Source organism: Ambystoma mexicanum, chromosome 12, assembly GCF_040938575.1.
Source record: "Ambystoma mexicanum isolate Mex_15411 chromosome 12, UKY_AmexF1_1, whole genome shotgun sequence".
Classification (NCBI taxonomy): domain Eukaryota; kingdom Metazoa; phylum Chordata; class Amphibia; order Caudata; family Ambystomatidae; genus Ambystoma; species Ambystoma mexicanum.
In genome coordinates, this window is record NC_090936.1 from 679,143,646 (window position 1) to 679,159,823 (window position 16,178).

A 16,178-nucleotide genomic window follows, 5' to 3' on the forward strand; every position below is an offset into this window, starting at 1 on the left:
GCTATCATTTTGCTATTTTTCTTCTGGCTGAATTAAATAATACTGGGCAACTTCAGGGTGATTTTTGAAGCATTTCGTTTCTCCTTTTGTAAAGATTTCTTATTTTTTGCAGGTGATGGAAATGAGGAAATCAGCAACATGATCCATACTTACATTAAAGAGATTGAAGAACTCAGGTAGTGCTTTCATTGATTTATATTCATTTTTCAGAAAATTGTGTGAGGGACCATTGTTAGTAGCGTGAAGTATCTCTGTGTCTAATCCTGGGTGCACGGATCGAACCAAGGCTCTTATGGCCATTAAACCGTAATACTGATCTGCTACAGTTTAGTGCATTGGTGGTTGCCTCATCTAGCATCATAATGGAGCCTGTAGGCATGCAAGGCTTGCATCGCCTGCATAGAACAAGATGTGATCACAGTTTTGCTGTTCGTACTCTCTCACACTTAGAACTATTGTGGTCCCACTTTTGGATTTTATATTGGTTTTAAATGTAGTTCTGATTTCATTCGACAATTAGTCCTATGCCTGGTTCATTACCCGTCATCCTAATAGGACTGCCCGCCCAGGGGAATGGGGCTGGGCGGTTTTGCACAGGAAACCCTGTGAGTGGTCGTCATGTGCACCTCTATGCTATTCCTTACATGATTGCTTGTCATTAATTTTCTATGTGCTTTTCTGGGCTGAATGTCTCATGGACAGAGCAAGATTCTTTTCCTCCCACTTAACACATTTTTACTAATGTAATTGTTCTCCTGCTCAGTGTTGGGGGATGGGGGTGGTTCTGGCTTTTGCTTTTTAATGCTTAGGGCAGTTTTTGGCAAGCCTCACTCACGCTAGGGTGTTTGGACCGGTTTCCTTCTGTAATGCTTTGTCAGTTCACACATTTGCTGACCGATGTGGTGAGCTGTCGGAACTCCCCATTCTTACAATTGGGGAAAGCGAGCCAGCAAGAAACTGGGCATGTCCATCCACTACCTGATGTGCCTCCCAAAGGGTGAATGTGGAGGGACGCAACTTGTGCGCTTTCTCCTCCCCACCCACGTTCAAAATGTGGTAATACCCTATGAGGTGTCCCACTGTGGGGTACTAACCCGCAGGTCTTCATCTCCCTATGAGCATTACAAGATGCATTTGCGAGCCAGGGTGTGCAGCAACAGTCCAGAAATTGCAGAAGACATTTGGGATGTGACATCTTGGTATTTGTCAGTCACAGAGAAACTGAATTAAAATGTTACCTTGTGGAAAAACGAGTGCCGCTTAGCAGACCCGAGCTCTCTGTGCAGTCTGAGTCTTCAGAATTGAGAACCTGCAAGCTAACACAGAATCACTCTCTCCTCCTAGATAGATTCCAAGGAGGCAGATGTCATGGCTTAAACTCATTTGAAGCCTTGCGGGCCCTCGTCAGCAATGAAAGCTATATAGAAATTCTCCAACATGAAAGCCCCACTAATAACATAATGAGGAAAATCAAGAAAATCTGTATGAATACCCAGATTTGAGAATTGCCTGAAATGGGAAGTAACCTTTCAGGCACGAGATTAGGAGTTCAGCCCATATGCAGGGATTACAAAAGTGCCTGGGAAATTTCAGTGGAGGAGAGAATCCGGGAGTATTCTGATGTACCTACCTGTGCTTCCTTAATACAAGGGGAGAGATTCATGAAGAAAGGCACCAGGAGAAGAGTACTGTCTGGTAGAAGAGACAGATGATCTGGATGAGACTCGAAGCAGCCAGTCTGGAAGTATTTCAGACCTGGAGAGAGAAGATAACCAGGGTGTTTGTCAAGCAACTCCCAAACCTGGGGGTACTTTGTAGGCCAAAAGCAGGAGACCATCCACCAGTTGCCCTAATGTCAATGGAGAGAGACTAAACCAGTGGCAGGTGGCTGAAATAATATTGGCTGCCTAATGAGGGAGGGGACTACCCATTGCTGCTAAGAAGCCTGAGAACAAGTTCCAGGAGTGACATGTGAATCCTGAGGAAAAAGCCAAGGTCCATAAGGTACCCGTTATGAATCTTGATGGGGTCCAGGAGGGGCATGTCATCCAAACAGCTATCAAACATCTACGAGAGACCTACAGAAAACAATAAGGTAAAGAAGGCTGGGAAAAACACATAACTGATTATGGAAGACTGAAGGGGAGAGAACTTGGAACACCTTTGGGTGCAAGGTGGAAGCAGGCCAGAAGGAGAGATCAGGGTGTAAGTAACTGCCACATGGACCTTGCCAGAGGAACACTTCTGTTCTTTTTGTGTCAGAATAGGGTCAGACTTTGAAGAATATGTTTATGAACCTTTGCTTTGGGCCAATACTTTGAACAGTTAGTTTTGTGACGAATCTGGACAATTTGTCCTTTCTACCCAGATAGGAAACCACCCCATTCGAGGCTGCTTGAGTGGATGTTGGGATGCACTGGAATCCACATTGTGTCTGTTTGCCCTCGACCAAAACCAGTAATGTTTGAATTTGGCAATCATCCCTGATTGGGTGGCTACCAAATGGATGTGCATTCAGCGCTCAAGACTGCCATAAAGTTAGCGGTGTCTGTACCATATCGTTGTCAATCGCTAGAACTCTTTGTGAAAAAGCTGAAAAATTGACCCAAGTAAAACTATGAATGCTCTGCTGTGTCTTCACTACTAAACTTGAAACCGATGGTGAAGTATTGCTGGGTTCTGTGCAAGTCTGACTTCTTCACATGGCCAAAGGGAACTACGTCAGTGCAACCTTCCCTGGATTCAGTTGTACCAGCTAAGTTACTTGTCTCCAGGACTCCTCGTCACCTGATAAACACCTGCTCGCCACTGCATGGTTCACCTGGTGGCTGAAAGGACTGGCTGTGGGCTAGGATCTGCGATCTGCTACTTCCCAAGACATCTGCAATCTTCTTCTGGGACTCCAAAGAATCCCATCACTCCTGCTATCTTAAAGCTAGGCCGTTGTTGCACTGTTTGCCCACCAAGACTGATTTCCTAGCTATCAAGTTAGCTGCACTGTATCCTTTTACCAGGTTAATTCTTCGCTCTTTGTAGTCCCCATCTGCCAGTGGACAGCACCTGTGTGCTCTGTGCACCTTTGTTGTTGAACCATGACGTTAGCCACTCTTTGATTATGTAACCATAAGCCCTTTTCTTGACTTTTGCCCATAGGATAACATCACCCCCCCCCCCCCCCACAAGAGAACAACAATGGGAGTGAGCTTTGCATAACATTGGAGGAACATCCAGTCGAAAGAACGTTACCAGTTTGTAAGTAACTTGTTCTTCAAATGGATTATGTCCTCCAACGTATTCCTCATCTTAGATAGACTTCCAAAGCAGTGTAGCAAACTCTCGGAAGGAGGGAGTAGATTTTTAATATTATTATTATATGGCCAAATATAGCACTGCTTTACCGAAAGTAAGCTCTTTAGACTGGGAAGCATCCAGACTATAGAATTTAGAAAACATGTGCAGCGATGACAAAGTTGCTGCTTCACAAATAGATTTTATGGGAACACCTCTTTGAAGGGCTGTGGAAGAGGCTATGCCTCTGGTGGAATGGGCCCTTAAGCCTTCTGGTGGGTCTTTGCCCGCCAATCTGTAGCATTTTGAAATGCAAAGCAGAATCCAACATGATATGGTTTGCTTTGACACCGATTGACCCAATTTCCTTCCGCTGTAGCCACTGAAAAGTTGATTATCCACTCTAAGCTTGGAAAGCATAGAAATGTAAATGGTTGGAGCTCTTTTCGGATCCAGTCTTTGTAATCTTTCCTCCTCCTTACTGGGATGAGGTGGAGGGTAGAATGCGGGCAGAATAATTTTCTGATTTAATTGGAAATCGGACACAACTTTAGGCAAAAACAAGGGTTTAACCCTCAATACCACTCTGTCCCTGTGGAACACAGTATAGGGTGGCCCAGAACACAGTGCCTGCAATTCACTCACTCTTCTTGCAGATGTTAAAGCAATCAGGAAAGCTGTTTTCAATGTTAACAACCTTAATGGACAAGTGTGCAAGAGTTGAAAAGGGGCATACATTAAACACTTTAAAACCAGGTTAAGATCCCAAACTGGGACTTGGAAAGGGTAAGGAGGGAACACGTTAGTGAGTCCCTTTTAAGAATTGTGTTATCAAAGGAATTTTAAAGTAGGAACATTCTTCCTACTTTACTACTACTTCTGGGTTGCTGGCCACTGCATGGTTCACCTGGTGGCTGGAACGCGTAATCTCCTGAAAGGACTGGCTGTGGGGTAAGATCTGCGATCTGCTACTACCCAAGACATCTGCAATCTTCTTTTGGGACTCCAAAGAATCCCATCTCTCCTGCTATCTTAAAGCTAGGCGATTGTTGCACTGTTTGCCCACCAAGACTGATTTCCTAGCTATCAAGTTAGATGCACTGTAGCCTATCATCAGGTTAATTCTTCGCTCTTTGTAGTCCCCATCTGCCAGTGGACAGGACCTGCGTGCTCTGTGCACCTTTGTTGTTGAACCATGACGTTAGCCACTCTTTGATTATGTAACTATAAGCTCTTTTCTTGAATTTTGCCCATAGGATACCATCAACCGCCCAAAAGAGAACAACACTGGCCGTGAGCTTTGCATAACTGCAAATTGTGCAGACTCTAGGATATTTGACTGCTCTGCTTTACCATTATTTCAGAACTTTCCTTTTGACTTTTACACCACTGGTTAATATTAGGTTTTTCCTTGGTTCTAAAAACCTTTACTAGAACATTGGATTTTGAACTGCAAACTCAATCCCTGAGCATTTAGCTATTTCAGCTGAACTCACTCCCCTAAAGACACCATTCCTAAAAGGTTAAGCAACGGTTTAAAATTGCGGATTAGAATACTTACTTAAAGAATTCACTTTTATAGCTATATTGTGTGTACATTACATTATTGTGAGTTACTGTATGATACATTGTACCTTTTTATGTCCCTACCCCCCATGCAGGGGTAAATATGGTAGAATGTAGCCTTGGCTGCTTTGTCGCATTTACCCCTGGAAAGAGTCGGATATTAAATGAGAAGCCCTGCAACCCTTGTGTGGAAGTCTTTGCTTTGTTCTACATATAGGGCTGAAGAGGAAACTCCTAACAGTTTCCAAAATGCAGAATTTGGGCTCATTACCAGCTCCACAATTCCTTTGATAGGCCTGCTGTCATTATGCAGCTCACCTCTGCTCTGAAAATGTCTCCTTTGTCTCTTGCAGATGTCCTTCTGGGTGGGATCATGTGTGTCTTACTCTGGAAATTCTTTCCCTGTCCTTTGACAACTACCCACCACTGGCACCAGGTCTCCAAACTCTTCTAACAACCTGGGTTCTCTTGTGTGCTCCTCCATCTGGGTACAGCCTCAGCATGGTCAGAATGGGTACTCCCGACTACACTCAAGGTTGCTGCAGCTGTCTCATCCATTTCACTTCTCCCAGTCTTGCAGGTCTTATCGACTTTTCTCTGCATGTACATTCCTCTTGTTCCTCTCCAATCTTTAGCATGTTAGTGGGGATGCCATGATCTGTTCTTACTGGTCTCATTGGTTTGTCTACCTCTTCATCATTCCTCAGCTTTTTTAGTCCGGTTATGGAACCCTTCTTGCTATCTTGGATCTCATTACCACTGTGTTCTGGGGTTGCAGAGCCACAGAGGAGTGTTCTGTGTTCCCCTGTGTTATACAGGTTAATTATCTCTGTTTCTGCCCCTACTAAGGCTTGTATGCAACAGATATGGCACCTTTCCTGGATATTTGAGGTGGTATTGTAAACTTTGTGTGTTTGAGGTTCCACTGCCAGGCACTTCATCACGAAGGGCTGATATGAAAACATAACTGCAGAGTCTGTTTTGTTCCCTTTTCTTGGAAGATAAATCACTGCAGGCCTTCAGCCCAGATGTCCTTAAGGGAGAGGTCTGCCCAAACCAAACAATGGGCTTATCCTTCATGAACAGTTGGACCTTCCAGTGCCAATCGGTTTATGGATGAACAGCATGGTCCCCACTATCAATGGTAATAGCTACTGCAGCATATCGTACCCTTTCATCACCCTGGTGCTTGCATTATTATGTGCAGCCCCATAGACGACTTACTCTCACCAGTGAAAACTGCTTCCTCAGTTTCCAGCGAGAACAGATTTTTTTTTTAATTCCTGCTGTCACTACGCCTTAGACTTCAGTGGAGGTTGCTCTGCCCATTGCAGACCAGCGTTCACCACCCCTACATTTTGCCTGCGGCAAAGCAGTCCTTGGGCATCATCGCAGCAGCCTATGCAGTCCAAAGCCCCACCTGTGGATTCCTTCAATTTAGTGTCAACCGATACTGTAGACCATAATGGAGATTTGCCCTCTTCAGCGAGGGTCTTTCATGAACTGATGGAGTGCCTGTTGGACTTTGTGTATATCTGTTTAGCCGGGCTCATTTCAGTGAGGGAGTTTTGTCTTTCTAGCCAGCAGGTCAGCAACCTGATTAGACATTCCTCTGGTAGAAAACTATCCACTGGGAATCTGAAAAATGCAAGAAGCATCACCCTCTGCAGTCATTTAGCAGCAAGATTGTTTTCTGCTACATGATCTTTACTGCAGAAAGTTTCCCTGCCATCACACAAAGGGCCTCATCGCGCGTTGGTTGGGTGGTAGCCCTTAAATGCAGAGGTAACGGTATTACCACTGCATTTAAGGGCTGGCCCTATCACGAGTTGGGTGCTAAATGGGCTGTTTTACCTCCAGCTTTTTTCTGGGGGTGAAAATTCAATTTCACGCCCTGTGTTATCTTGTGGTATCAGCACCGAAAATGCCCCATTCAATCCAATAGGCCCAATGGGGAATGGGGATTTACTGTTAACACCCAACCTGTGATAATACCACCGGACCGGTGTGCGCTAATGCTATTACATTTGGGTAGTATTACAGCCGGGATACCACCGAACTCGTGATGAGGCCCAAAGTAGCTTTCTCCTACTACTTCTGATATAGGATGTAGAAGGTGGAAGTGGCAGTGGAAGATGATATCTGTTGCCCTATGGCAAATTGGCTTTCAATTTGTCAAGTTGTTTCAAACACCAGAACTCTGTGGTGGGCAGTAACCTCCTCATCAATGGTATAGCCACAAATCACCAGGCCAGAGGCATAAGCAGACACACAAACTATTTTTGAACCTTGTCTAGCTTTTTATAAATCAGTGACCAAGTAATGTTTCCATTTCAAGGACTCCGCCCTCCCCCCCCACCATTATTGTACAGATTTTCTCATAGAAATTCCAAATGAGGGTTCCAGCCCTGGCCATACTGAAATAATCTGCATCATGATGGCCACAACAACCACAAGTGATGTCCCTTGTGGTCGGTGTGTTGAGTGGTAAACTCAGTGGATAGACGTAAAATGAATCCTCTTGAATATGATTTAAGGCCACCTGTTCGTCTCCTGGCAGATATATGCCCATTGATTGTCTATCAAAGCACAAGGTCAGCCTCCCATTCCCCCTCTAACCCTTGTGATTTTTTTTTTTAAATCTTTACTAGCGAGAGCTGTATATGGATTTGAGATCTGTCCTCGCCAAATGCAGTAGCTGCATACTCGAGGGGATGAATGTGAAGGTGGCTGTTTAGGGAAACTTGTAGCTGGAACTCACTCTGCAGTGCAGAAAAGCTGAGCTGAGGTCCCCCATGCTCTTTAAAGATCTTGAGGGAGAAACTAATTTTCGAATGGATTGTGTCCTCCAACGTATTCCTAATCTTAGATGTATTCCATCCAGCTTTAGCTGTTTCTGAATTTTTTTTCTCGGCAGAGGGCGCCTTGCGTCGATGTTGTTGAGGCGAGGTCCCTCGGAAGCCTCCATCGAGGGTGACGTCATCGGGTATACAAGTAGCATGCCCGGTGCCCTTTGGCCTCAGTTCCGTTTTTCCGCAGTATGTGTTGCTTCGGAGACTCGGCGCGCCTCGAGTAGTTCTGTGACGCAGTTACTGAAGATATTCGATATGTCCTTGTCGTCGACCCCGACTACGACCCCGCGGTCAGGATTCAAAAAGCGTAAATCCTGCAGTTCAAATATGTCCATCACGGACCCGCACCGAGAATGTCTGTGGTGCCTTGATGAAGGCCACGACATGGAGGCCTGTATGAAGTGTCGGGCAATGACCGGGAAGGCCTTGCGAGAGAGGAAGTTAAAATTGCAGGTAGGTTGAAAACCCGATCGAAAAGCCTTTAGCGTTGAGTCGAGGTCCCGTGTGGAGAAATCTCCTCGATGCGAAAGGCAAAAGCATAGGTCTAGGTCCCGAAGTGGTTCTCACCGCTCTTCGTCTTCGACGAAAAAGTCCAAGAAAAGACACCACTGGTCCCCTTCCACCTCGTCCTCGGACGAATCCCCCAAAAGAATTAAATGCCCCACAAAACATACTTCCTCCGAAGAATGGGAAGCATTCAGAATAAAAATGATTGAGGTGTTTGAAAAGGCTAAGCCTCGGTCCGCGCCTTCTTCGGAAGCCTGCAGGGAGCGTTACCGTTCCGACACTCACGTGCCCTCAAGCCCGGGTGATCGAAGGAGAAAGGATCGGGAACCACCCAGGACGCTAAGCGAAAAAGACCGCTCGAGTCGAGTTGACAGTTCAAGGTCACCGACGCCGTTCGGAACTTTACACACCTCAAAGGGCAAGTCTTCGAAGAGAACCTCGACGCCCTCGAAGCCAGTTCCGTCGATGACCACTATTTCGTTGGCACCATCTACGCCATCAACGCCTGTCGACGTCGACCCCGGAAGCCCTCGGCACCAAATATTCCAAAGGCTCCAACGCAGCCAACTCAGCCAGAAGCTGTCAAAATAACAGCAAAAGAGAAGGCAGCAAAAACTGTAATGCCTTCAGGTTCCACTGATACACCTCTCCCACCTCTCCCAGATAAGGTTTTGAAACCTCTTCTAAGGAAAGAATTTTTCAAATCCTTTATCTTCAATTTTTGAAGAACAGGAGAGGTCTGATGAAGAGAATGTTCCTTTTGGACTGGAATATGGCTCCCCAAATGTCCCAGAATGCCTGATTTCTGAGGAAAGCAGGATGAGGGACCAGGTGGAAACCTTGCATAATGCAAGTTGAATTGATACTTCACCTGAAACAGATTTTGTCGACCAGAATCAGGGGAACATGCCAGTCCCTCATACAGGCAACTAATGACAAAGGTGGTCGAATACTTAGGATGGGCTGGACCACCAACTCAGTTCACCCAGGATGATCTGACCAATATATTGGATCATGGTCTCACCGAAGACCCTTCCATGTAGCCTTACAAAATAGGCTGGCCCCAAAAATTGGGAGACCCCGGATTCTATTCCTCCGGTGAATAAGTCCCTCACTTCAAAATATCGCCCTTCCAGTAGCGACACCGGCTATCTGTCTAAGCACCCTACTCCCGAGAGTCTGGTGATCCAGGCAGCCACAGCTCCAAGTAAGGTGGCGTACCCTTCTATCCCTCCGGATAGGGATGACAAGCGCGTGGATGGTTGGGCACGCAAGGTATTTTCAGCTGGGAGTACGGTGTTAAAATCGGCAACTTCACATGTGCCTTGGCAACATTTTCGTACACTCTGTGGGAGTGCATTCCAATGGCAGCAGAGAACATACCAGAAGGGGATGAAAGGGAAGGATTCCTAGCCATTGTTAAAGATGGAAAGGAAGCCATGCAGGAATCCCTTCAGTCTGGATTTGACACTGCAGATAGTGTGAGCAGGTCCATGGGCACTATCACAGTAATGCGCAGATTTGTGTGGTTACGGAAGTCTGGTTTCGCACCAGACATGCAAAACCGTCTTCTGAACATGCCCTTTGACGGGTCTCACCTTTTTGGCAACAAGGCTGACGAGAGCCTTGAGGTTGCAGACCTTAAAAGCGGCTGCCAAGTCTTTAGGAGCTGCTATTAGACAAACCTCAGCCTTTTCGTGCATCAGGACATTCTTGGAGGGGACAATCCTATCATTACTATTCCTCATATGGAAAGGCGAGAGGAATGGCCAGTCAAAGGGGCCAGAAAAAGGCTACTTGTGGTGGACGAGGAAAATGTGCAAAGCCAGCTCCAGCCTCTTTACCATCAGCGGCCGAAGCAACTGCCACAAAACCACTTTCAGGACTTGCATCACAAGACGCCTGTGGGAGGCTGGCTGTCACAGCATCTGCAAGAATGGCGAGCCATTACTTCAGATGTTTGGGCTCTATATATAATAGCCCAAGGTTACTGCCTTCCTTTTCTAACGCAACCTCAAAGCAATCCACCAGGGAGACGCTCTTTGAAGTTTCCAGACCCGCTCCTACAGCAGGAAGTCTTAACCCTGCTGGAGAAAGGTGCTATAGAACCAGTACCTGTAGCAGAGTGGAACAAGGGATGGTACTCCCCATATTTTTTGATTCCCAAAAAGGACAGAGGATTGAGACCCATCTTGGACTTAAGAGGCTTGAACAAGCTCCTTAGGAAGGACAAGTTCAAGATGGTCACTCTTTCTCAGATCCTTCAGGCCCTTCAACTTCAGGATTAGTTGGTGTCATTGGACCTCCAGAATGCTTATTTTCATGTGCCAATTCATCAAAAGCACAGAAAATACCTGAGTTTCGTAGTTGGCGACTCACACTATCAGTTTTGAGTCCTGCCATTCGGGTTGACCTCCGCCGGAGGGTCTTCACCAAATTAATGGTAGTGGTGGCAGCGCACCTCAGGAGGGGGGGATTCACATATACCCCTTCCTAGACGATTGGTTGATCAGGGCACGTTCTGCTGAACAAGCCTTGGATCATCTGAAAGTCACTTGCCAATTCGTCCACAGACTGGGCTTCTCCCTCAATTCCAAGAAGTCACAAATGATACCTTCCAACAGCTCCAGTACATAGGGGCTGTATTAGACACATCCTTGGGAAAGAGCTCGCCTCCCAAGTCAAGGGCTCAAGACATTCTTCAGATGGTTTCCAAATTCCAAAATGCCCAAAATCTCCAGGCCTATGACTTCTTAAGATTGCTCGGCCTCATGGCATCCTGCATCTTCCTAGTGCCAGAGGCACGCCTGAGAATGAGATCCCTTCAATGGGCTCTAAAGACTCAATGGTCTCAGTTCTCGAGTCAAATGACGGATCTTCTTCTGATTCCGAACAAGGTTCGGCAGGATCTTCTGTGGTGGACTTGCACAGAGAATATCCTCAAAGGAGAACATTTTTGGCAGTTGTGGCCGGAGATTACAGTAGTGATGGACGCCTCACTCATGGGGTGGGGAGCTCATGCCAACGATCTGACAATCAGCGGTCGTTGGTCTCCATCGGAGCCCAAACTATACATCAACCTTTTAGAGCTGAGTGCAATCAAACTAGCGCTGAAGGCTTTTCTGCCATCTGTCGGAGGAAAAAATGTCCTGATAATGACGGACAACACACTGGCCATGCATTATCTAAACAAAAGAGGTGGTGTAGGGTCACATCCTGTGCAGAGAGGCAATGCGGCTCTGGTATTGGGCAGTTCAAGAAGGAATCTTGTTAACAGCAGTTCATCTAGCCGGGGAGGAGAATATGACGGCGGATGCTCTGAGCAGGCAGAGCAGTGTCCCACGAGTGGGAACTGGCTCAGGAAGTCCTTCAAGAGATCTTCGCCCTTTGGGGAACCCCTCAAGTAGACCTGTTTGCGACTGGAATCAACCGGAAGTGCGAAAGGTATTGCTCAAGGGAATGTCCCCCGAGAGAAGGCCTAGGGGACGCGTTCGTGGTGGAGTGGAACTTCCCACTACTATACGCGTTCCCTCCGACAGTTTGGAAACCGCATGATCCTAATTGCCCCCGATTGGGCAGGAGAACGTGGTACTCTGACCTTCTAGACATATCCATCTGTCCTCAGTTATGTCTTCCTCAGAGAGAGGACCTTCTCTCACAAATGGAGGGCCAGGTTCTCCATCCAGAGGTCAGGACTCTCAACCTTCATGCTTGGTTTCTGAAAGGCTGAGATACAAGGATTGGGACATTCCAGATGACGTCATGGAGGTGTTGCTTTCGGCAAGAAGGCCAGCAACAAAATCTCTATACTGTTGCCGTTGGAAAAAGTTTTGCAACTGGTGCAGAGAAAAGAATGTTCTATGTTCTATCCCGGAAGGCTTGTCCTTTCTCTGGCACATAGAGGCCTAAATGTTGGGACCATTAAAGGTTATCTTGCAGCGCTTTCCATTTTGAAGCGCTCTTCTGAAGAATGTTCCTACTTTAAAATTCCTTTGATAGCACAATTCTTAAAGGGACTCACTAATGTGTTCCTTCCTTACCCTTTCCAAGTCCCAGTTTGGGACCTTAACCTGGTTTTAAAGTTTTTAATGTGTATCCCTTTTGAACCCTTGCACACTTGTCCATTAAGGTTGTTTACATTGAAAACAGCTTTCCTGATTGCTTTAACATCTGTAAGAAGAGTGCACGAATTGCAGGCACTGTCTTCTGGGCCACCCTTTACTGTGTTCCACAGGGACAGAGTGGTATTGAGGGTTACACCCTCGATCTTGCCTAAAGTTGTGTCTGATTTCCATTTAAATCAGAAAATTATTCTGCCGGCATTCTACCCTCCACCTCATCCCAGTAATGAGGAGGAAAGATTACATAGACTAGATCCGAAAAGAGCTCTAAGCTTTTCATTTCTAGGCTTTCCAAGCTTAGAGTGGATAATCAACTTTACATTGGCTACACCGGAAGGAAATTGGGTCAATCGGTGTCAAAACAAACCATATCACGTTTGATTGTGCTTTGCATTTCAGAATGCTACAGATTAGCGGGCAAAGACCCACAAGAAGGCTTAAGGGCCCATTCCACCAGAGCCATAGCCTCTTCCACAGACCTTCAAAGAGGTGTTCCCATAAAATCTATTTGTGAAGCAGCAAGTTGGTCATCGCTGCACGTTTTCTAAATTCTATAGTCTGGATGCTTCCCAGTCTAAAGAGCTTGCTTTCGGTAAAGCAGTGCTATATTCGGCCATATAATATTTAAAATCTACTCCCTCCTCCAGAGAGTTTTCTACACTGCTTTGGAAGTCTATCTAAGATGAGGAATATGTTGGAGGACACAATCCATTTGAAGAGCAAGTTACTTACCAACTGGTAACGTTCTTTCGATTGGATGTTCCTGCAACGTATTCCTCATCGCCCTCCCATCCTACCCCTCTGTAGATTTTCCGGACTATTGCCACTTCAACTCTTGCATGGCTTACACCGGGCTACCTGCACTATCTATACAATAAGGCAAGAGGAGGAAAAACAGAACCAAGGCCAACGGGTGCCGCGTGTGCTACTTGTATACCCGATGACGTCACCCTCAACGGATATTGATGCACAGCGCCTCTGCCGAGAAAAAATTTCTGAAGCAGCTAAAGCTGGATGGAATACATCTAAGATGAGGAATACGTTGGAGGAACATCCAGTTGGTAAGTAACTTGTTCTTCAATTAACATTTCTCCAAACTTACTTACTCCCAACTTTCTATGGTCCAACTGTAGCCTTTCTCAATTAAAATAGGGGGACTCTCTCTCGTCTCTTGATTGGGAACTCCAGGGAATTTGGGATATCCCGGTCAGAGGTCTTAACGGTAGGCACCCAGGCCTAGGAGGCGCTTGCAGCCACATTGATCTCCCCACATCTATCGCCGTTATCATTCATTACTACTGTCTATATGGAGGCAGAGGCACCGTTCACTCTTTCTGTCTAGATAGCTGGTCTGTCAGGAATTGAAGGGATTCTTTGCTTATAAATAAAATTCTAGGTCTGACAGTATCAGACCGCCCCTATTGTGCAGGAATGTCATAGCATTCAAGTTTACATGTACCCATTTCCCTGCCCAAATATGTTCGATCATTATGCTGCACACTTTAGAGAAGAAATCCATAAAGTGGGTCGACCCAGTAGGGATGTTGCATAGAATGGTTGCAGGATTTGGAACCACTAGAAACTCTGCTTCACCAATATTCAAAGGATGCACATTTTGCACCATTTTCCAACTCAACCCTTTCAGCCTTTTTCACTGTATAGATGGCCGTGTTGCATGGTGACACGGACGGTTGGATTATGCCTTGCTTCCGTAATGCCATAATGGTTTCATAAACCCCCTCGTCTGCCTCGTTAGACATAGGGTATTGTCGCATACGTTGCAAAATTGCACTAGGTTTTAATTTTATCCACACAACTCCCGTTCTTTTCAATAACCACACATCATGAGGATCGCTAGTCCACAAATGATTCTGCACCTTTTCTAAATCTTCGTTCTAGTTTGGTGAAGTAGTTCTTCCGATAGACATAGTTTGGGGTACCTCCCTATCTTCGACCATTATCTGGAAATGCACTGAAACCTCAAAAGCCATCTCCCCAGCATCCTTTAAAAACTGCTAGTCAACCACAGCCCTGAGTGGTAAGGTCAGGGTCAATGCACAGAACTGTGCACCGTTCTTCACTTTCCTCATCGAAGCCTGAGAGACCCAACCTGTCTTTTGATAATCACTGCCTTTAAAATTACAGTAACAATGATACCTGGTGTTATATCTTGTCAATTTGCAGGCCGCAGATCCTCAGTATATGGAACCGACAGGACTGCCCCAGAAAATCCCTGCGTGTCCATCGATTTACCTGATTCGGAAAACTCACCTTCCTTGATACAAGATTTTGTAGCCTCTGTGTCCATCGTAAACAAAAAAAATTTTGATTTCCTACTGCTACTCCTATCTGGTGTTCATCTTCCGAACAGCAGTAGCACAGGACTGGACATGCTAGAGATTTCTGTGGGCTTTCCTAATCTGTATAAACATTGGCACCCTGTAGCGGGAAAGGATTCTCCCCAAAACACTTGCTCCAGAGTAACACGCCATTGTTCCTTGAGGTAAATGATTCTTATCCCATGTTTGCACTGATGCCTGTGCTGTCATGACTGACTGAAATTGTAACGCTCACCTGATTCCCACGGAGGCGCGGGTCTTGGCAGGAAGGTGTCTGTGACTCGAAAAGTGATGTGCAGGACTCGATTGGCTTCTGGGGTCGAACCTCTTCGCACTGTGTGTCGAACTCAAAGGGTGAGGTTTCTGCAGGGGAAAGAATATGGGGATTAAAGGTCTGGGTTGTTGAATGTCCCTATCTCTCTCTCTCTCTCTCTCTCTCTCTCTCTTCCCAGCTTGTCTGTAGAGCCCCCCTCCCAGGTCAACGTGCTCACCTTAGATAGGTGAATGCTGGGCTCTCCATCTGCGTCTAGTGCAGGGTGCCGTTGCCAGTTCCTTCACTGGTGAAACATTGGCCTCTTGACTTCAGAGGATGGTTACCGTCGTTGTCTGCACGACCGGTAAGTTTCTGGACACCTTTTGTCTTTATAGTCTTTTAATGCGTGGCAGTGAAGCGCCTGGAAATTCGTAAGTATGGCAAGCGCTCTAACTGTCTCTTTCCTTGCAGATTAGTTCGTGTTTAAGAGACGCCGGAGTATTCGCAGGCGTTTGATTGCGACGAGCGTGATGGGCGTGAGTAAGTACCTGCTTAATGACTTTTTCCTTGTCTTTACAGGCGACGATGCAGAATGAAGAAATCCGGAATTCGCCGCGTGCCGGTAAGTGTAACAATGCTGTTGTCTTTGCAGGTGAAGATGCAGCGTGAAGAATCCGGAATGCACAGCGTCCCTGTAAGTATAACAATGCTGTTGGTCTTTGCAGGCGAAGGTACAGCGTGAGACACGGCCGCTGCCGATGGATCAGGTGAGTAAGCACTGCGTGTAAAGTTCGTCTTGCTAACCTGTTGTTTCTGGTCTTTTGCAGGTGCTGATGTTGATCGGGTACAGGAATGGTAAGTATAATTCTTGCAGGTTCAGGATCAAAAGAAGAAAGACTGGAACAGACTCAGTGAGCGTTCTGCTGCAGATGCAGAATAACGCGAAGCACGTTTCATCAATCGGGTGTGGTTTAAATAGCCTTGGAGTGATGAGGCATCTTCTTCCATGGCCCTGCCTAGGTAAGAAAAGAGTTCCTGCTTCCAGAAGAGTTCCAATGCTGTATCCAGGGAGTGGAGCTGCCCCACCCAGGTAAGAAAGTAGTCCCTGTTCACAGAGGGCTTCTAAGAGGCTGGTAAGTAAGCAGCATGGTCTGCCGCAGGTAAATCCACCCAAGCACTTTCACACCAATGATGAGCCCGGCGCTTCCAGTGCCGGGACCGATGATTCTGATGAGCCTGGTGCCACCGGCGC

General features: G+C 46.3%; 1 protein-coding gene across 8 annotated transcripts in view; it reads left to right on the plus strand.

Moving 5' to 3' along the window:
* The window catches only part of KIF21A (kinesin family member 21A), a 2,335,619-nt gene that overhangs the window by 747,745 nt on the left and 1,571,696 nt on the right, over positions 1-16,178 (plus strand). For all 8 annotated transcript variants that reach the window (XM_069629214.1, XM_069629217.1, XM_069629219.1 and 5 more), the window contains exon 10: positions 113-176. In XM_069629214.1, coding sequence (XP_069485315.1) covers positions 113-176 — 64 coding nt within the window. The remainder of the gene's footprint in view (positions 1-112; positions 177-16,178) is intronic.